The 21,245-nt window shown below is 44.3% G+C and overlaps 3 protein-coding genes across 5 annotated transcripts; 2 read left to right on the top strand and 1 right to left on the bottom strand.

The window, feature by feature from the left end:
- Nucleotides 1-6,323: 6,323 nt before the first annotated feature.
- Nucleotides 6,324-10,434, top strand: LOC133929352 (phytochrome-associated serine/threonine-protein phosphatase 3-like). Of its 3 annotated transcripts, XM_062376073.1 has the most exons (10): nt 6,370-6,613; nt 6,904-7,050; nt 7,145-7,212; nt 8,063-8,120; nt 8,318-8,428; nt 8,530-8,580; nt 9,114-9,257; nt 9,347-9,439; nt 9,522-9,593; nt 10,173-10,434. In XM_062376073.1, the coding sequence occupies exons 1-10, from the start codon at nt 6,533-6,535 to the stop codon at nt 10,254-10,256; spliced, it is 909 nt and encodes a 302-aa protein (XP_062232057.1). In that variant the 5' UTR covers nt 6,370-6,532; the 3' UTR covers nt 10,257-10,434. The 3 variants fall into 3 exon arrangements, 2 of the variants coding, with proteins under 2 accessions (XP_062232058.1, XP_062232057.1); XM_062376074.1 differs by having other exon boundaries at nt 6,324-6,613; nt 9,522-10,434; XR_009911593.1 differs by lacking the exons at nt 9,522-9,593; nt 10,173-10,434 and having other exon boundaries at nt 9,154-9,257.
- A 3,040-nt stretch (nt 10,435-13,474) lies between these two features.
- LOC133929350 (protein PLASTID MOVEMENT IMPAIRED 2-like) lies at nt 13,475-15,370 on the top strand. The gene is made up of 2 exons (XM_062376072.1): nt 13,475-13,594; nt 13,697-15,370. The coding sequence occupies exons 1-2, from the start codon at nt 13,475-13,477 to the stop codon at nt 15,365-15,367; spliced, it is 1,791 nt and encodes a 596-aa protein (XP_062232056.1). The 3' UTR covers nt 15,368-15,370.
- Nucleotides 15,371-16,955: 1,585 nt separating this feature from the next.
- On the bottom strand, nt 16,956-19,665 carry LOC133929349 (uncharacterized). Its single transcript, XM_062376071.1, has 5 exons — nt 19,070-19,665; nt 18,669-18,842; nt 17,552-17,647; nt 17,328-17,477; nt 16,956-17,231 (listed from the first exon to the last, which is right to left on the bottom strand). Exons 1-5 carry the CDS (start codon nt 19,580-19,582, stop codon nt 17,100-17,102), a joined length of 1,065 nt encoding a protein of 354 aa, XP_062232055.1. The 5' UTR covers nt 19,583-19,665; the 3' UTR covers nt 16,956-17,099.
- Nucleotides 19,666-21,245: the final 1,580 nt, after the last annotated feature.

Below are 21,245 nucleotides of genomic sequence, written 5' to 3'. Positions count from 1 at the left end.
AGAAACTTCAAAGATAGGGCCCGAAGAATTTTCTTGACAACATAGCTATCCTCCACCTTGTCACCAAGTCCGCGTAATTTGGCGATGATGGCCGTGACACGTGTGGCAAAAACATCAATTGAGTCCCCTTCTTTCATGCGCATCATATCAAGTTCATTCTTGAGAGTTTGAATCATTGCCTCCATTACATGTTCAGCACCCATGTATATTGTCTTGAGCGTGTTCTAAGTCTCTTTCGCTATCTCCTTCTCATAAATTAGCAAGAGAGTCTCCTCGTCGATGCCTTGATAGATGGTCGCAAGTGCCATCTGATCCTTGCTTGTGTCGACCGTATTCTTATCCGCATCTTTGTCGACAGCTTCCCACAGCCCCTGAGCCTTTAGAAAAACCTTTACCTTGATTGCCCACGCCGCATAGTTGGTCTTCATGAGTATAGGGTACTGCAACGATATGGAGCTCGATTTCGTCTCTCCGATCTTCGCCATGGCTCTGATATCAATTGTTGGCTTTATCACCAGGATCGAACAACCACGAAGAATACAAACACACAAAAGAACGATGAGATTTTTCTCAACACACGCTGCTACTTTATTTCTCATGCACGCACACTTTATAATTCACAGACACGACTCTTTTCTCACGGCATCTCTCTCTTCTCCGGGGCATATTATAGGGTGCCTCCTCCTTTCATTATATAGGGGTCAAATACTAGACTCCTAATCATACTCCGATGTAATCCTATTCCTACTAAGATTCTAATCCTACTCCAACTCTCTACTTTGACATGGACTCTCTTACATGCTAAAACTAAACCTACCATAAAACAAGATTAATTTGTAACAGTGTCGTCGTACGTGGCGAATGGCGCAGCCTCACGCCTCCGCGCGACGTCGGCACGGACGACTCCGTCGTAGGTGGAGTCGTACATGACGAACGGTGCCTCCTCGCGCCGGCACACGACATCTCTCCGACGGGACTGCTTCGCTGGGTCCCCCCGGCCATGGCTGGCAGGGGCGCCACCACTGGCGGAAGCGGTGTCTGGGACCACGTGCCCACCTTTCTGCGCCGCTATGGCCGGGACGGCGCGCTCACCCTTTTGCGCCACAGTGGCTGTGACGCCGCGCGCACCATTCGGCAAGGCTACCTCGGTGTAAGAGGCCTCGAGTTTTAGTGGTCGTGCCACCCGAGCGGGCTTCAACCGCTCGACCACTTCTTCTCCAATGGTCCGAAGGAGCAGGAACCGGTTGGCTGGGTCGGGGCTATCGCGCGGCTCGCGTGCGGCCGGCGTTCGACTGTGAAGTCTCCCTCCGACGCATGGCCGCGTGCAACCAAGCCCAGATGGTTGTGTCCTCGCGGGCTGGGGAGGCGGCCATGAGGTTTATGATGATAATTGCCACTTCTTTAGAATAATAACTGAGTAATTATCCCAGAAGAAGAGGAGTTGTCTGGTACTACTTTGTTTCTAAGGAAGTAGAGGGTGGTGCTTGTTTAATTTTGGTTTGCTTAGCGTTTAGCAGTGAGGTGAGATGAGAAGGATTGGAGAGAGAATAGAGATTTTGTATTTGTAGAAGAAAATGTAAAGACTTGAAATATATTCATTATAAAAAAGGCAAAAACAACAACCCTAACTTACAACAAAAGACGAGTATAATACTTTTATCTTTTGTGTGCAGCACATAAATGATTCTAATTCTTCAACTTCTTTTATAGGTGCTCACGCATATTAACATTTACTAGTATATTTTTGAATTTTTGAAGAATAATTTGCGGTGCAGGTGTGTACAAACCGGTGCATATGGACATGGTTCACGCCCAATGTGTGGTCGCAAGTTACCACGGCAGTTTGCTTCACGCCCAAGACAGAAAATGAACACGGTAAAATGGACATGAAGCTGTGGACACGACGATTAAAAAATTTGCGCAAACGCTTGGAGCATGATCAACCTCGGCTGGAGCCCAGCTTCCAACGGCACATCTGCGCGCAGGCGCAGGCGCAAGCCCCTGCTAGGCTGCTACGACCACCGCGCCTCTCCCCTCGACCACTGCAGCAATCTTTCCTTTTCTTTTTCTTTTTGAGTTTTCCATCCAATGTGTAGTTCTCACTTGGCATACTCAATGGCGGAGGTAGGTGTGGTTCCTGTATGCCTAGACACAATCAAACTTTGTTAGTGTTAGTAGAGATCAGTTCTACATATGGACTACATTCTATAAGGTATAGTACTTTGGTACACTTATGCATACCCAATAAAAATTCTCTAGATCTGCTACTGGGCATACTCCAATTGCCCTACAACATTACTCCTCTGCAGGGATACTTTTACCAAGAAGGCAAGAACAAGACCAGCCCCGATTCAAAAAAAAAAACAGAGAGAAAAAAGACCTGGACCAGGTGGTTGTAACTTGGAGGATACTCCGTACGTTTTGGCACGTTAGCCGCGGCACCTCCGCTTGCCCCCCGGCAGGCAGCTAGTTGGGGCGGTCAGTCTGGACGTCCTGCATGCCAAGAACGAGCGAGCGGGACATGCGCGGCGTGCACCGGAACCGGCCGACCTGCACGGCATGACAGCGAGGCCGCGAGTTGCTGCATGGAACTCCATGCGACAGATCGTGCGGACGGGCCGGGGCTAAAACACTCGAGTGTGTTTTAGCTAGCTAGCTTTTCCGTTAGTATAACACGTGCAAATAACACTAGCCAGGACTCCCAGGAGTATATTGTTTCCAAACGGCGATGTTAATTAAACGTAATTACGTAAGTGATAGACAGATGACGATAGCATCGTGTGCTCTGCAATCGTCCTTCTGTTCTGTACTTGTGCAGATAGGCTGGACGTAACACACAGGGGCTGTAAAAACTGGAATGTCACTAAACTACACGACCTACGATTTACATTTAAAAACAATAACACTATCTTTCCAGTTTTTTATAATACAGAAATAATAATATAGATAAACAAGATATAAAACATAACACACTAGTGTTTAAAAACATACTAACCAGGAAAAAAAACTATTAAGTTTAAAATCACAACCACACTGTAAACTTTAAACACACGACTCTAACGACTAACCATAATTTATTATTACAACTCGGTGATATTAAGTAAAGATATGAAGTGCAAGACGTGCTTTTAATCCCTGCCCTCCATGCTAGCTTCAAGTAGAATAACCTGGGGAGGAATATTGCAAGAGTGAGATTGGGTAATCTCAGCAAGCGAACTACTTTAACCAGAAATTTAAATCAAAGTATTTAAAGCATCAATTTAGAACATAAACAGGTATAAAAGACATCATATTATTCATCATGTTCATTTTTAAACAACTTAAATAGTTACTTCTAAAAGAAGATCAATAAATACATGCACATAGCAAACAAAATTATAACATAAGCAAGATAAAAAAGAGAGACTATCTATCTCATAGGACATGATATCAACATCAATAATTGACTTCAACTTCTAAGAGTTAAATAGGATTTGTAAGAAAATATCATCATTCAAGACATCGTGAATAGAATTCAAACTATATTAATAATAAATAACAGTTTTAACAATAACCCACTCGCAACCACATACCCTTTACAATTAGTAAAAGTTACTCAACCATCCACATACCATTCATCACAACCAAATTCAATGTGGAAGATTACTGTAACACAATATGATGTATATAGATACTATGCAATACAAATCCATGTAGGACTTCAATACCTTCACAAATCCACGAGTCATACTATAATAAACATATCCACGGAGAAGTGTCACTTCTCATAATGACCTCTAATGCAACTTCAGCATATCCAACATTCAATTACATACAACAATGCATATGAATGCAATGACATGCCTTCTTTTACATTGCACCCCTCGTCGGGCACCGTACGATATGTACCAGTACGGTTGTGATCTTTACGACATAACTTCCAATGCATATGAAATACAATGCAGTGCAATGCATATGATATACTTCAAATGCAAAATATAAACTGCATAGTTCACAACCGTGAACATACATCAACATAAAAGCATTTTCTAGATAATTAATGTAAGCCACTTTCATCCACATATATCCATAATTCCGTCTTCATGTTAAAGAGATGATAACATGAACATAAACATACAGCAACAATAAACTTGCTTTGAAAGAGCAAGATCTGCACCATTTTATTACCACATATTACAAATTTAATTCTATGTAGGGAACAAAAAGATAACAATTATGTTTTTGCTAACTTATCATTTAACATGCATAGGGTTTCAAAAGATTATATTCCAATTAGTTATAGACATATGAAACAACCCTCTAAAAAGAATTAAATACCCACATACCAGTCAAAGCATGTCCTCATCTATAAGCTTTTTCATAACCAACATTATTATACTCAAGTAAACTAACCATTATACATAAGATAAGGTTGTGCTAGAAATAACTAAACCGATAAGGTATCATCACTATTGCATAAGACTCCATCAACTATAACCAAAAGAATAAGCTAAATTCATAGATCCAGAGCAAATAGGTATAATCTTCCAAATTAATGAGTATAATCATGTGTGTTGCATTATTATAAGTGGTGGTAGAAAAAATAACAAGTTAAAGTTGTGGTAACAACCGCCACACTCACTTACCTTTACCGAAGACGAAACCAAACTATGCACACTTTGGTGTAGTATCACATGCTTAGTGCTCATACAGCAGGAACACTTTACACCATACAACATATAAAGAACAAGGAATCTGATCCTATGCCGAGCAACCCGATAAAAAGAGGCATACCGATAAACTGAAAATAAGCCAACAACAGTAAGGCTACTTCACAATTTTGTATCTTTTTTTCTAATGCACCAAACATAGCAAACCATAACATGTCTGAAAACTAAGGAATGAAATCTAGAACTTTCACGAATACTTTTTATTTTAATTATGTCATTAAGGGCGTCTAATCTGTAGTGGAATACTGCTAACTGAAACTGCACACAAAATTTAATAGAAACATTTAGATAAGCACCACACCCAAAATATAATGATGTATATGTTGGAAGGCATGTGTTCCGATCCTTGGGCATAAAACACGTGCCGGGACTATTGGAGCAATATTCTGTTTAATCGCTGAAATCATGATCGTGTCAGTGATCGACTTAGTGATTAATTAGAATACTATTTGAACGGTTCCTCACAAAATGCATCTCTTAGAACCCTCCATGTAAACTGTGCAAGAACGCAATCAAAGAAGACATGGTTGACATCCTCAGGTTTACAATATAGACAACAATGCTTATTTCCTTTTCATCCCTCTTCTTAAGGGAGGAGGCCAATGAGAGCTTATTGTGTAACATCTGTTATAAAAAATCTTGATTCTGAGGGGTAATTTGGTTGTCCGGATCTTCTTAGCCTTATTGCTAAAGACCCTTTCAAAAGTCAGAAACATATATAAGGATTTAGTAGTAAATCTCCTTGACTTATCTACAACCAAAGCCACTTCATCTTCTGTGTCATTCAACTAAATATTATACAGCTTATGCATCAGCTCCTACCACTATAGTAGATCATTTGTTGTCGAACTTCTACTAAATTGAACCTCCTACTCATTATCCACCCAGTAGTGAGAGATAAGAGAGTCTGGATTAGCACATAGGCAGAAAAAGGTAGGAAATTGGATTTTAAGTGGTGTTTCTCCCAACCACACATCTCTCTATTCATTTTGTAAACAACTCCCCATTGAAAAAGGTGTTTAACCTTGTGTAAGTCTTACCAAAATTGAGAGGTACCTCTCTGTCTAGAGGTGAAGAAATTACCATCTGACATATACTTGGCTTTGAGGAGTTTGAACTAGATCCCCTCATACCCTGAGCAGATCTTTCCGATCCATTTGACAAGCAAGCACTCATTTATAATTATTGGGTTTAGAATACCAAGGCCACCATAGTCTTTAGACCTGTAAATAACTTTCCATTTAGCTAAATGGTATTTGTTGATATCCAAAAGAACTGAGATTGAATAGTGTCTATTTTATTATGTACTCCTCTTGGAATGAGGTAAAACCCTGTAGTATATATATGAGTAAGTTAGCAAGGCAAGAATTTATCAGAGTCAATTTGTCTCGATAAGTTAGGTTTTTACTCTTCTATTGGTCTAACCTCTTGTACATTTTTGTTAGCACATCAGAAGAAGCAGCACTGCTAAGGTGATGATCTGAGATAAAAATATTTAGATACTTCGAAAGTAACAGTCTCAGTTTATAGTTGAGTATATTAACTTCTTTTGTTATTCATCCTACTTTATTCTAGACCTTAGTTTTTATGATGTTAATAGTGAGACCAGATAGCCAATACAGTTCGTCTTTCTGAACTGTTCATTCATCGCCTCCGCTTCTCCTATCCTTGCCGCCCTGTTGACTTGGTCAAGGAACAAAACGATCCAATCCATTCGCCACTTCCCCCAATCTGCCATCGCAATCCGCGAAACCCTAGTTTCACAGAGCGGAACTCGAATTGGCGGCTTGGCGCTAGGGATTTCTGCCGTCCGGGCGCGCGGGATGGATTTGGATCTGTGGATCGCCAAGGCCAAGGAGGGGCAGCACCTCGCCGAGCACGAGCTCCAGTCCCTCTGCGAATACGTACGATTCTTTTGACTCTCCGATGCCACCCCCCTCTCCACTAGGATTTTGCCTCTGTCCATCGCAAGTGACCTGGGTCCCAGGGTTCCCGTCGGTTCACGTTCACTTGGTGTCCAATGAGTGGAATTGGTGATAGGAATTTGGGGCACGGGCGGGAGAAATAGCTGTTTTTGCTGATTCCTGTGTTTCGTTGGATGTTTATAGGATGCCCATGTTTATATTGGTGCCCTGTGTGTGCGTGGTGTTTGAATTAAAATGTGATCGATGCCTCTGTGTGGTGGATCATTCAGGTGAAGGAGATTCTCATCGAGGAATCGAACGTGCAGCCTGTCAACAGCCCAGTGACTGTGTGCGGCGACATCCACGGGCAGTTTCATGACCTGATGAAGCTCTTTGCGACCGGAGGCCATGTCCCCGATACGAATTACATATTTATGGTGTGTTCTTGAGCTATAGCTGTTCCCGGTGGTTAGTTATCTTAGGTTGGAGCGGTGACCCTGATCCCTGACCTGAGGTTGAATTGACTTGCAGGGCGACTTTGTGGATCGTGGGTTCAACAGCCTAGAGGTCTTCACCATCCTTTTACTTCTAAAAGCTAGGTATTGCATTGAATGCTTGTTTGCGTATTGTTTCATCATTGTTGACTTGATGTTATAAAGTCTTGAGCATTTAGGAAGCACATAATTACTTATCCAGTTGTGACTTTGTTTCCTTGATGTCACGTAACCAAATAAACGTTTATTGTTGAATTGCAAGAGAAACATCTAGATAACTGTTATAGAAATTAGGGTTTTCTTAAGTGGTCTACATCTACATAATTATAGCTATTGAACTTCATGCACACTTATCAATTAGACTATGCTGGTTTTCTTGCTCCCTTTTCAAAATAGTATCTATATCGATTTATCTTGTCGTTATAGCTTCTTGTCAGCACTGTATCAAAAGATAGACTGCCTAGGCACTAGGCCCCACCCTCCCTCCTAGCGCCTAATTGCTGCCTGGACCACGTAGGCACTAGGAACTAACGGACTGGCAGACTAGCACCAAATGCTTTCTAAAACACTGCTTGCCAGTGATTTATTATGCTGTACTTAGTGACTGGGCGCATGGGGTTTGATATGAAATGCTTCTGGAAAGTTTGTATCTATTACTGTTAGCCACCTAAGTAAAGTTGGAACTTGGAACATAAAGGTGGTTGTGTTAGATACTACTTGTCCATAGAATGAAACACAGTCCGTTCTTAACAGAAATTTCCTAACAATTCCAAATCGTTTTGACTCCATTTTGATAGATCAATAGTAATCAGTTATTTCTGTTTGATTCCAACTTGTTTTGCCCTTTTTGTAGACTTGTTCTCAATTCGTTATTTCAAGAAGCTCATATTATAAATCTATGCGAAGCATCATTTGAATTTCTTATTGTTTCATTGATTTTCCTGTACGTTATTAGGTACCCTGCCCACATAACCCTTCTGCGTGGGAATCATGAAAGCAGGCAGTTGACACAGGTAGAAATTATGTCCTAATATAAAGATTATTTTCCCTCTTTGCAGTTTCCCTAATTTGCGCTCTGCAATGGCGATCTCGTTTAGTTTAGTTCACTTCTTTGCAAGGTCAGGTTGATCTTTACTATTGGCTATTGCATCTAGCCAACTAAACAGTTCTTATCATAAAAATGAGCTAATTTATTTATTTATGTTTTTAGGTGTATGGTTTTTATGATGAGTGTCAGAGGAAGTACGGAAATGCCAATGCATGGCGATATTGTACTGATGTTTTTGATTACCTTACTCTTTCAGCGATCATTAATGGCACGGTAAGTTACAGATAAAGAACTTGTAAGCTGTATGTTTATGTTGTGACAAATGAGAAGCAACAAGCTGACAAGTGATACTTAATGACATATTGCATATTTAGGTCCTTTGCGTTCATGGTGGCCTTTCGCCCGATGTACGGACAGTCGACCAGGTTAGTGATTCTCTTCATTTGCTTTCATTTCACGAGATGTTTCCATTCACAATCTGATGAACTAGCATAATATAAGATGTGTTTATTTATGGTTTCCGATGCCATATTAAGGCTTGTTGTCCTTGTTCCTTTGTTAAATTAGTTGGTAACATTTTATACCCCTTTGAGTAGCCTTCTATGTGTTTTGAAGGCTACATTCATTAATAGCAGCATTAGAAAATAAGTGGCTATCAGTTATTCTAACTTTCCACCAGTTTTCTTTGTGGACTGGCTTTTTGGAGTTCAATGCTACTAGCAAATAGCAATATACTTGTGATAGTTATATCTCTTGGTGGGAGAAAATGTGCAAGCCCTTCCTATATGGAAAATGCTAGTTTAGTGGAACTATACACTAACTGAAAAAATATCGGACTTTGTGATTGCACTGTGCCCTGTTGGATGAGATTGGAGAGCTGTTTCCAGGCAATGTCTAAATGAAATGCTGCAACAATTTTGCGTCTCATGAATAATGTTCCATATCTTTACGTGGGTAGATACGAATAATCTATCGCAATTGCGAAATTCCCCATGAAGGGCCTTTCTGTGATCTGATGTGGAGCGACCCGGAAGAGATAGAGACATGGGCAGTTAGTCCCCGTGGAGCAGGTTGGCTCTTTGGATCAAGGGTGACTCAAGAGGTATGGGAATAAATTGATTTTTTTCTTTTTACTTTCTTTTTAGTTTATCTCAGTACAAGCTTCTTACTGCTGGCCTTTTCTCAATGCAGTTCAACCATATTAATAAAATTGAGCTGGTTTGCCGGGCTCATCAACTAGTCCAGGAAGGCCTAAAGTACATGTTCGATAAAGGCCTTGTAACTGTGAGTTCTCGATTCACATGTAGAGTTGCCTCAAAATGCAGTTCCATATGCTCACAAGGTCCTTTCGTTCTTTTTTTCCCAGGTGTGGTCTGCACCTAATTATTGTTACAGATGTGGCAATGTTGCTTCTATACTAAACTTCGGTGAAAATATGGCATGTCACTTCATCTTCACTCACACACTTATTCTAGATCCCTTTTTTTTTCTTATGTTCTTTTTCTCCTGTTATTTGGAATTTGGATGGCCGAGTTCAAGATGTAAGAATTTTTCAGAGATGTTTTACTTGCCTTGAAACATTCAAGAAATCCTCCCATCTGAACCTTTGATAGTTTTGATGAAACCCTTTTGGTGTTGTGTAGATCTTGGTTTTTGGATGTTCTGTTTTCAGATGAACTTTAGAAGCTACCGAGTTCTGATAGCCTTGGCATGTAGGGAACAGAAACTCAGCAATTGCTGTTTCTAGTCACTCTATTCTTTTTACAACATTCCTGCCATTGTTTTGCAGTTGGAACAATTCCATTATAACTGTTGAAATCCACTTTTTTGTGCCTGTAATATTGATGAGGTGGATATAACAGTTAAGACTAACGGTTGCTTTCATCTACTGCAAGTAAATTTTAAGCTTTCAGGGTGTTGCTTAGCAACTTATATACTGTTCTGTGCTTACAGCAGTTCTATGTTTTTCTTTTGTTATTTTCTTGTACTTTATTTCACCATTTTGCTGTGTTGGCAGGAAAGGGATGTCAAGTTCTTCACAGAGACAGATGAAAACAACAAGATGCGAGGGCCAAGGACTGCAGTCCCATATTTTCTTTGACCCTGGTTGTACAATTTTTATCTGTGGTTGTTTTTATTTGCAAGGGCTAAAGGTCATCAAAGAGGTGCTCATTGTTGTAGATTCAGCTCATAACACAATCTGATGCAGTTTGTGTCATAGGTTGTTTTATCCGCTTGTACAACAGATATTTGGAAGAACTATTGCTCCCTTTTTGGCAGATCCTTTGTTCCTTCATCACGGATCTGGATCCCCTAACTTCACACCGTTTGAAGTCAGGGTACTGCAGCATAACTTCAAACACATGTGGAACGCTGGATCTGGAACGGACGTACAAGATTTAGTGATACGTGATACGGTAATGTTATAAACAGTATTTTGATGAAAAGTAAATCTATACAGTATTTGAAGTCATGGTACTGTTTTTACTGTAGCATCAGAGACATTTTACTGTTGCCCTCTGACTTCACAGTCATTCATGTTCACAAATCCCTTCATCACATGTTCTGCACCTGAGCTCCTATTGCCACCTACAGCCATTCATAAATCACAAGTGCAGTGTGCTGTCACCTTGCCGAATTTTATTCGAAGGATTAAGATATAGAATTGTTTAAGGAACAGATGAATTGTCGAGTATATTCATATGGAATGTGAGAATCGCATATCAACAGGAAAATAAGGAAGAGGGAAAAAAAAAGGACAACAGCTCGCACTATCTCCGGCGATTCCGGGAAGGGAAGCTTGCGCCTGCGGCTGCAATTTGCTGCTGCCGTGCTTCTCCGGTATAGCCTGCGTTACTGACCTATCCGTCGGAGAACGAACCAGGCGCGCGCGGCGTCGGAGATGGTTTAGCAAAAACCAATTTTCGCGAGGAATAACGAAAATTTAATTTTCGGTTTGAAACTACAAAAATAAATCACATGTCCAAAGCGCGAAAATACAGAGATTTCGCACAACCATTGAGCGAAAATCAATTTGCTGCAGCCACGCTTCTCCGGTCATAGCCTGCGTTACTGACCTATCTGCCGGAGAACGTTTATGAGGATTCTTGTTTTTTAGTATTATCTAAAATAACTGATGAATTATGAATTTTTCATAACTTAGGTAAGTGTTTTACCAACATATGTAGTGTAGTAAAAAAATAAATGAAATTTAACCCCTCTATGCTTGCTATAACTAGTTATTTTAGTTTTTTATTAGCTGCTTTAACTATAACCCAGCTCTATTTATTGGCTTGAACAAGATACGTCTTATTTGATGAATAGAGGGCCAGCGCGCCCAGCGCGGCGCCGCCTGCCGCGTACCTGCGTGAGCACGAGCCACGCGCGCGCGCGGCGGCGCAGCAGAGAGCGGCCACGGGCAGGCACGCGCACAGCACGCGGTCGTGCACTCCGCTGCCACCTCCTGCCTCTCCGCTGGCGTTGCCACAGCCACCAGCACGGCCCGCGTCCCTTCCTCTCCTCCTCGCCGCTTGCCGCGGCTGTTTTTCGCGGCAGGAGCCATGTCGTCTCGTGTCTCTGCTGCCGTCGTGGAAAGCTTGCACCTAATGACTGACTGTTGATCGAGGCCTGCAAGCCTAGGAAATTCCGGCCTGTTTGGTTTGGATTGCAATTATATTTTTCACGTCTAAATTTAGTTAAGTTTAGTTTGCTATAAAAAATGTGACTAGTGAATTCTTAGTTAAGATGTGAAAAGTTAGTGAAAAAAACTGAGCATATAACATGTGAATCATGGAGCTAATAAAGTATGATTTGTCAGGATTGTGATAGTCAATTAAATAATTGTTTAAAATCTATGACGTAATTAAGCTTAGATATAACAAAGAAGATCAAACCAAACATGCCCTTCTAATGATCTTATAGCTGGCTATTTTCCATTACTCTTACCCGCCAGCCAGGAGCTGTCAACTGTCTTTCATCACACAATCCCCTCCATTTGGAGCTTTATCTTCTCGCTCCATACACGCTCGTCAGTGTTGATCTGGTCCATAACAGTTTTTGCCTGGAAGAATCTCACATAACAATGGTCACATAGCAACAGTCATGTTATACCTGTAAATTTGTCGGAGTGTTGAGCTGGTTTGCCGTGTGCACAAGAGCCAAAAGGGAAAAGGAAATTGACCGGTTGTACCTGTGCTGTTCTGCAGGTCATTAGGGAAACGAGATTCTCTGACCTTGGAGATTTTGACGTTCAGAGAGCAGTTGGGCAGTTTTGAGCCGTTCGATCATAAATGGGCGGACAAGATCTGACGCTACAGTAGGTATGAGAACAGTAAAATCGCTACAGTATATCGATGAACAGTAAAATCCGTTACTGTACACCTCTGACGTTGCTCCACCAACGTCAGAGGAACCGGTTCCGTCATTAGGAGTCTCCAAAGCATGGGCATTGTATCTTCCTCACCATATGACGAACTCTATTGATGCTGTTAACTTGCGTGACGCAAGCACTGGTGGTTACTAGCAGTGACAGATTGGACCGTCTACTCCACTGGACACTGCACCGTATCAGATTGCTGAATATGTTATTCAGTCACCAAAATGTAAACAAGAACATGACAGTTTGGCATATTTATCGCCGAACTTTTTTCTGGAATTTTTTTTATGGAAAACTATGTCATCCGATATGAATTCGCTAAACTTTACGCGATGAAATGCAAAGTTTTTTTTTTGTTTGAACAGGAAATGCAAAGGTTTTCATCACAGTGACATGCCAGTTGAGGCTGCCTCACTGACAAAATCCAATCTAAACCGCTCCTAATTTTTCATTGGTCCAAAAGGACCACGGAAGTTTCATGTATACACTGACCAATATGCTACGAGAGCTGCACAAAATTACAGCGACAATACACTGCCATCTCTTTTTTTTGAACACGGGAACACCCCTTTTTCATTATGACATAACGGAATCCAGAGTTTTTACAGCCAGTATCTGACCAGGAAATATAGCTAAGAAAACATAGTATCATCCAACCAACTAACCATCCGACAATACACTGCCATCTGACGAAACAAGAAAATGTGAGTTGGGAACAGATCACAATCGCCGGCCAGGCACGCTGTTTTCTGGAAGGAGGATGTGGCAGGAACATAGCAGATAAGGTGAGATCAGCTCCATTGTGCTGTAGTGAGCTCCTCCGAACTTTGCTATGCCAACGCTTGTCATCACTGACAACACTCGACTCCAGAGTCCAGACTCCTTTTGCATCTTTTCACCTATATAACTATAATCTTCCAGCTCCCAAGAGACCTTCCAAAACTATGGAGAGTACAATGGACCGGAACTCGGTAGAGAGCAGATTAGGAGACGCCATGAGCATCTTTGGTCAGGGCATCGATGTAAGGAGGCCGGGGAGGAGCAGGAGAAGAGCCACACAGAAGGTGCCATCTGAATTCTGAAACAAAAAAATGACGAACCACTCCTCTGTTTCTTGCCGATTTGTTCTGTTCTGTTGTGTTTGACATCTACCATGGCGCGTGCAGAATTTGTCACCTGAGATCGAACAACCGGTGAAACCCAGCATGGACAGGCTGCATCAACGCAGGGCCGTTGCGGAGCGAGAGCAAACCCGTGCCGAGTCCGAGCTATCAAGGACAAGAACCATGGCTAAGGAGCTGGAGCGACAGATCGAGCAGACCAGTGCCAAGGCGAGGTCTCACAGATGGGAGCTCCAAGGAACGCGCGCAAGCGGCAGCGGAAGAAAGAAAGGCCTCGCCGACGTCGAGGCACCCGGCGTCGATCATCCTCAGGAGATCAACACGCTGTACGTCGAGGTGATGCAGGAGCTGGACCGCGTCAAGAGGGAGATCCGGAAGCTGCTGCGCGAGGTGAAGTCTGCGACAGAGGCCAAGGCCAAAGCCGAGAGAGACGCGGAGACTCCAACGCTCAGGGTGATGAGCTCTGATTCGCGTGTCCCTGACAGCGGGAAGCGCGAGGCCGGCGAGGCAAACGAAGATCGCGCCATAGCAGAGCTCGCCGAGGCCGGCGGATTCGGCAAGGGCATGCAGATGCAGGCCACGCGGACGCGCGCCAAGGGGCTCCACAGAGATACGAGCAGCGAGAGTGACACTGAAGAGAGGTTCGCCACGGCGAGCAGCTCCGATGTGGGACTCCGGGACGCCGAGATGGCGATGGTGCCAGCAACGGAGACGGATCACGTCGAGAACGACGAGTGGGCACTGACGATCACGCAACACGATGATTCATCGCTGCAGGCTGCAGAAGCCGAGCTGCATTCAGCGAGGATAGAGCTGGAGTGCATCAAAGAAGAGGGACTCCGGTTCGTGAACTCCATCGAACGCACGCGCAAGGAGACGGCGCGGGTCGCCGAGGAGATCAGCCGGCTCAAGGAGCAGGAGAAGAAGGCCAGCGCGCAGGTGCAGCAGCTGGACGCCAAGCTGTTCAGGGCCAGGTCCCGGCTGGAGGCCGCCACGGCCGCCGATGAGAGTGCCGAGGCGATGCTCGCCGAGCTATCTGCGGCGCTGAAGCAGCTGGGCGAGGAAACCGAGGTGGCGGAGAAGGAGAAGGCGCTGACGGAGCTGGAGAACCGGTGCGTCAGAGAAGACGCCGAGAACGTCAGCGCCGAGATCGCCGCGGCCGAGCAAAGGGTCCGGGAGTCGGTGAGGGAGCTCGAAGCGGCGAGGGCATCTGAGGCCGCAGCGACGGAGAAGTTGAAGGCCGTGGTTGACAGCGCGATGCTGGCCAGGGCGGCCGTGACGTCGCAGAGGTCCGGCAACGCGACGATCCCCAGGTTCGAGTACGAGTACCTGACCGGCCGCGCCGATGTCGTCCGAGCGGTCGCCGAGAAGAAGGTGTCAGCCGCACAGGCCTGGGTGGAGGCGCTGCGCGCCGGCGAGAAGGAGATGGCGATGCGTGCGGAGGCGATCGAGAGGGAAATTGGTGAAACGATGGCCGGGCAAGCGGAGACCGCGGGTGGTCATCGCGCAACGGGGCATGAGCCGCGCGATGGCCCGCAGCAGCGAGACGCGGAGGCCACCGGCGCCCAGAGAGAGCGAGGTGCCGGCGGCGTCGGGTCAGGCAAGGACACTGTCATCGTCAATGGCGCGGAAGACGAGGTCACCGTCGTTCAGCATCAAGAAGAAGAGGAGGGCATTGATACCGAAGTACCTGAAGCTTATCGCGGGAAGGTGTAGGGGTCTGAGCTGAGCTGCAGGAAATGCCGCACAAGGTTGCTTGCTTTTCTCCACTTGTAATGTAGCATATGATCCTCATGTTTCATTTGGAAAATTGTAGCCAGCAGATTGCAAAGAGATGTCGATGGGCTTGATTTGAAGAATGCACGGGCTTATGACCCGTATACTCTTTGATCACCTTCAATCATATTTTTTTTTTATTTTGTTCTTTTCTCGATTATCATTCTCGTTCTTATTTTTTTATTTTTTCTCATCTTTAACAGTATTTTTTGAAAGTGATTTATAAAAAGAAATGAGAAATAATCTCATCTTGAAGAGAATGATATTGAAATCTTTGTATGACGAGAACTGTAAAACTACACTATTAGAACGCTGAAAAAAATAAAAATCGTTTCATAAAAGGATTCTAGATCCTTAAAAAAAGGGTTAAAAAAACAGTTGAAGATGGTCTTACCTGAGACGCTAGGACTTATGCCGCGCGCAGGCGTGCAGGACTGAGACTGACTACCGAGTGAGACGTCGGCCCCTGATGGCCAGTGTGCCGAGCGCCGGCCGCGAGTTGCCAGATGCCGCATGCCCAAGAGGCCAAGACTACCAATGGGGTATCTGGTTTGAGAAATGGTCCATTCGTGAGGTCATCCTATGGATTTTAATACAATCATATTATTCCTAATATTACATTAGTTAATTACTTACGAGCCAGAACTTAAATGATAGTGGTAACAAATACACAATCCAAAGTAATATTGATCCTAGAGTTTAATTTATCCTAATGCACATATAGTCAAAATAAGACGGTTATTACTAAATTTTTTATTTAACATAGTGCCAACGCCCCACCCTAGCTCTACCTAGCTCCATCCGCTTAACCACCACATCCCTCGTAAGCAGGATCAAGTTGTTCGAACAAAACGAGTTGGTTAAGTTCGAAGAGTGTTTAGTTGGTTAAGTTCGAAGCTTGAATCGGATGATCCATCGCTGCCTCTGCTCCTCAAACTAAAGTAAACACTCCACACAAGTCCCGCCCGGTCCGTGCCGGGTGCGGCATGCCGCAGAAAAGAAATTGGACTCCGGCAGGTTGCAGCCGTGCGCCGCCAGTGACCAGGCGCGCTCACGTGGTCCACACCCACCGCATCCTGCAGTCTCATCACATCAGTGCGCCCATGCGTCGCTGGCGCCTGGCAACCAGCCCGCCACTTTCCACCATGCACATCCCGCTTCGCCAGTTCGCCTGCTGCCCTGCACTGCACGCACCATCGCCGACTCACCGTTGGTTTCCTCCAGTTCTCGCGGGTTTCTTCTACTCGGCATCCCAACTCCTCGCTATGAACGCAGGCCCATTTGGATGTGGGTTAGAAATCAAGTCGCGAAAATGCGAAATCCTAATGCGTGCACTATGATCTCTTAACGCAACTCAATATCAATTGGAATGACATCGCCATGGTGCTGGTCTGCCGGAAGAGAAGCGGTTAAAATGAACAACAGATGCAGCGAATCTCTGAACAGCCATCAGAAGAAATCATTTAGGAACTTCATGAAGGTCCGACTGTCATGCATTGATCCAGTACCGGATACTCGATGGACCATGTGAAGAACGTGTAATTTCTATTTGCAAATAAAGTCTTGGATCCTGTGTTTGTACATTCAAATATGCGGATGGCTGTACAGCAACACAGAAGAACACATACTCTTCACATTTCAACCCAATTAAGTGTGGTATCGTGTAGAGCCTTCAGGTCTTTGAGACAGTGGTCTTGCAAACCGGGCAGGCGTTCTTCCGGGAGAGCCACTGCTTTATGCAATGCACATGGTAGCTGTGGCCGCAATTGAGCTTCCCAGCTTCCTCGTTTGTTTCAAACTCTTCCTGGAACATGAAATGGAATGGGTAGCTAAGCATCACAATCACATCACGATGTGAAGAGACAAGGGAGTGACTACAGAGAAACTACAAGGAACATACTTGACAAATGCTACATCTCTTATCCATTTCTGTTGAAAAATGCTTGTAGTTTAGTGCCGAGTATTTGACCATCCTAAGGCTTCGAATGATCTCATCCTCGCGCAACCCTGTACTTACATAGCCAATCCGGTCCTCAAGATCTAGCAGTTCCTGTCAAATGATATAGTGAGTGATGATGACCGTGCAAACTTTGTTCTTTTGCATGATATGCAGCGGGAGGGTACCTCGTATGTCATGTTATCAACATCAAGGCGCCAATCCTGATACTGGTCATACATACCCATTCTTCCCAATAATAGCCTTGCTCGAAACATCATCATCTGCAAGTTGAAAATGAGAGTATTTGAAAACTCAAGCAGAAAACATGAGTTAATAGTGTTTGGACAAAGCACATCCTGACTAAATACATTAACAGACTACTATAGAACCACTGCAAAAAAAGGACTACTACAGGATCTAGAGCGCTCATGTATGGCTGAGAATGAACTTGAGGTCATCAATGGACAGGCGCCAATCTCAAGTATAAAACAAATATATATAGTTCCCAAGCTGATTATGACTAAAGTGGCATGAAAATAATACTGTTAAATCATTTCACAAATTAGAGAGTAATTTGATCAGAAACTGCAACACTAAATCTACCACCAAAGGCCACCTTCCACTGAGGACAAAGTTTATTCATACAATAAGTGAGTGTTTTGCTCTGTACTAGCATTTCAGTTCATAGTACTTAATACCTATCGAACCCACTTAAACAATAATCATTGCCCCTGGCCTGTTCTAAAACACACGATAAACAACAGATCAACCATCATTTCAGCAACATGGTAGTGAAGCAAAAGAATCGACCAAATGGTTTTTCAGTTCAGCACAATGATTAGGCACTTGTGGATTTAAGAAGGAAAGGAAGGGGATTCTGCGTCTACACTCAAAGGCCCTCTTGTGCCCCCTTCATATCTGTTGCAGTGCCCTAAATAAAAATGAGTACATTACTGCGAAGTAGATAACACGAGGTGCTACACACTTCCGGAACTGCAACCTCTTAGATATTGAATGTCTAACTGAAAGACACATTTTAGACACTCGATATTTCAAAAGGATGATATTCATGTGACACACTCAACTAACAAAATGAGCCAAATCAGCACATACCGTTAGTTACCTATGAAAGTCTTCCCTATGAAGTGGTCATTATGCAGGACCAACCTTTCACACAATAAGGCTCTAAGTACAATATCACATTGTAAAATTGTAATTTGCAAAGTTCCAATGGTGAAGTCCATACGCAAATACACGACACAACGGGCAGAAGTGAACAGATGATGCATAATTGCATTGTACCTCTTCCTCAAGCCGTGCGCGAGAGTGCCGGAGCCCACTCATATGTCGGTTGCGGGCAGAAGGTATACGGTCGGCATCAATGAACGGCATGCCATGCTGTGGCGGTGAATTCATGGGAGACGAGGACATGTGCTCCCGCATGGTGACCCTCCTAGCCGGAGGTGCGCCGGGCCTCTGTCACCGAGCAATCATTGGTCAATTCGGCAGTGCGCGACAGAGATTCGCTTGGGTTGATGAAGAAGAAAAAAACTAGTACAATGCTGGATTTGCAGCAAGAAATTAAAGATTTGGAAAGACGAAGCATCAAAATTGACTAAACTTGACCACACAGAGACAAGAAATCCTCACAAGATATGAACATTTTTAGTACAAACAGATGCAAATAAGCAGCAGCAGCATACCTCTCTGCGCGGCCTCTCTGCATGGGCGTGGCGGCGCGTAACCACCGTCGGCTGGTGCGGCGCCACCACGCAATCCACCGACGACGCCTCGGCGGCGAACGGTATCCCCGGAGTATACCACACGTCCCCGCCCATCCCCCCACCACTCACAACGCCGCTTCCTCCGCCCCTCGCCTTCCGCCTCTCCTTCCCCTTCCTCCGTCGCCTCCCGCGCCAGTCCGCCGAAGACCGCGCGGCGTCCACCGCAGCGGCTGGCGCGTGAGCCTGGGACGCCGCCACCGACGTGCACCCGAGCCCGCGCCAGTCCGCCGCAGCGGCCGGATTGTGGGCCTGGGCCGCCGCCGCCGACGTGCACCCGAGCCCGCGCAGCAGCCCCTTGCTCGGCGGCCTCACGGCCTCCTCCGCCGCCGGCGGCAGCGAGGACGAGGAGGACTCTCCACCGGCGAGAAGGACACGCAGCGCCACTCTCCGCCGCTCCGCCGCCGGTAACCCGCTGCCGCCATCGCGGGCCATTCAAGGTCGCTTGCTCTTGGGCGGCTCGTGCGCTTCTGCTTCTCGGTAGCCGGTAGGTGGGGGGGGGGGGGGGACTTGGGAAGTTCGAAGTGGGCGAGCGAGCACGAGTCACGGTCGATAAAACACGCGCGTCGAACCGTCACGGTCGTCTCCGACCGCCCGATCCGCAAGGTCTTTCTCGATCGGACGGTCGTGGACTGGATACTCGTCGAAAGAAGGACACGTCACGTATATGCAACTGCCAAAGAACGGCAGGCACATAGATTATTTATTGTTCGAAAATAAGCACATGGACCATTGCTAGGATTGTTTGTTAAAAAACAGATTTTAGAATATGAATATCCAAAAACTAATTATGAGATTAGTTTTTGATGTGAATAAAATGTATAATATATATAATACTTGGTTGTCAGTCTCAAAACATTATTACTCAGAATTCGCAAAAACACCTTCAAACTAGCTTTTGAATTTTAGTTATAAAATCAGCTTTTGATTTTTATAATCACTTTCTATAATCAGTCTATATATTTCAGCATTTGATTCTAGGACAGGGTAGAATCCAAAATCAAAAGCAGAGCCTTAATATCGTGGAAGAGATTTGGAATAGATAAACGATCAGACATGTCCCTTTCGACAACCAACCGTGGCACACAGGCTTCAAGCAACTGCTGCACGGCAGCTCAAACAATTGGCTGCAACCGTCTGACGGGAATGTCATCCTCTGAATGTTTGTCTCACAACGGTGTCGTCTTCTGAAGATCGAGAACAAATCTGAAAGCAACTTCCTTTTCACTGCCAACGTTGCAAAATCGGCGCCCATTTCTCGATCTAATGATTGTTGTTTCAACTTGCACGGCTCCGCAAAATCTCAATCAGGTACCGTGAAGTTTTTAGGGCACACGGTTGTGTAGTTTTTAGGACGCCAGTGAAGTTTACTGCATTTTCAGGACGGCGCGGAGGAAACTTCTGCAAATTCTTCGTGCTTTTCTGGTCCTTGTGGAGGACAGACGTTGTAGCCGTGCATTAGTCATGAATACAAGGACCCATTGTCTCGGCCAAGGGAGATTGTGTAGAACATGACTGTTGACAGGCGTCACTGTATTCATGATGCTTAGTCGTGCATTAGTCAGACGTTGTAGCTGTGCATTAGTCATGATGCTTAACTAGACATATGTGTTTGTGTTGGCGTGATGATATGTTCACTTTGGTAGTGTAGGTGAACTCTTTCGAGGGAGTTTTTGTAGTTTCAGACCCAACCTAAAATTTGAAGGGGGATATCAATGATTGCGTCTTTGCAATTTCAGAGAAAAGAACTAAGTTCGCTGAAATCTAGTGAAGTCCGCTGTAGTCCTTGAAAACAAGAATTTATGCGGAGCCTATGCCCTCGGTGGGCCTCTCTTGGCCGGCTCTTGTTTTCAGATGGCCAGGCTAAGATATCTTTAATCATATTTTCTATATTTCGGTTTTTTCTTGATTCTCTTTTTTATTCTCGTTCTCTTTATTTTTTTTTATCTTTAGTAGCTTTATTTCGAATGAATTCGTAAAGGGAAATGAGAGATAATTATATCTTAGATGAATAACCTTATAAATCTCTTTGTGACGGAAACTATGAAGTGAAACTATTAAAACAGTAAAGAAACGAAAATTCTTTTAAAAAAATTGA

The sequence above is a fragment of the Phragmites australis genome, chromosome 9 (genome assembly GCF_958298935.1).
Source record: "Phragmites australis chromosome 9, lpPhrAust1.1, whole genome shotgun sequence".
Taxonomy (NCBI): domain Eukaryota; kingdom Viridiplantae; phylum Streptophyta; class Magnoliopsida; order Poales; family Poaceae; genus Phragmites; species Phragmites australis.
This window is presented reverse-complemented; position numbering and strand designations above follow the sequence as displayed.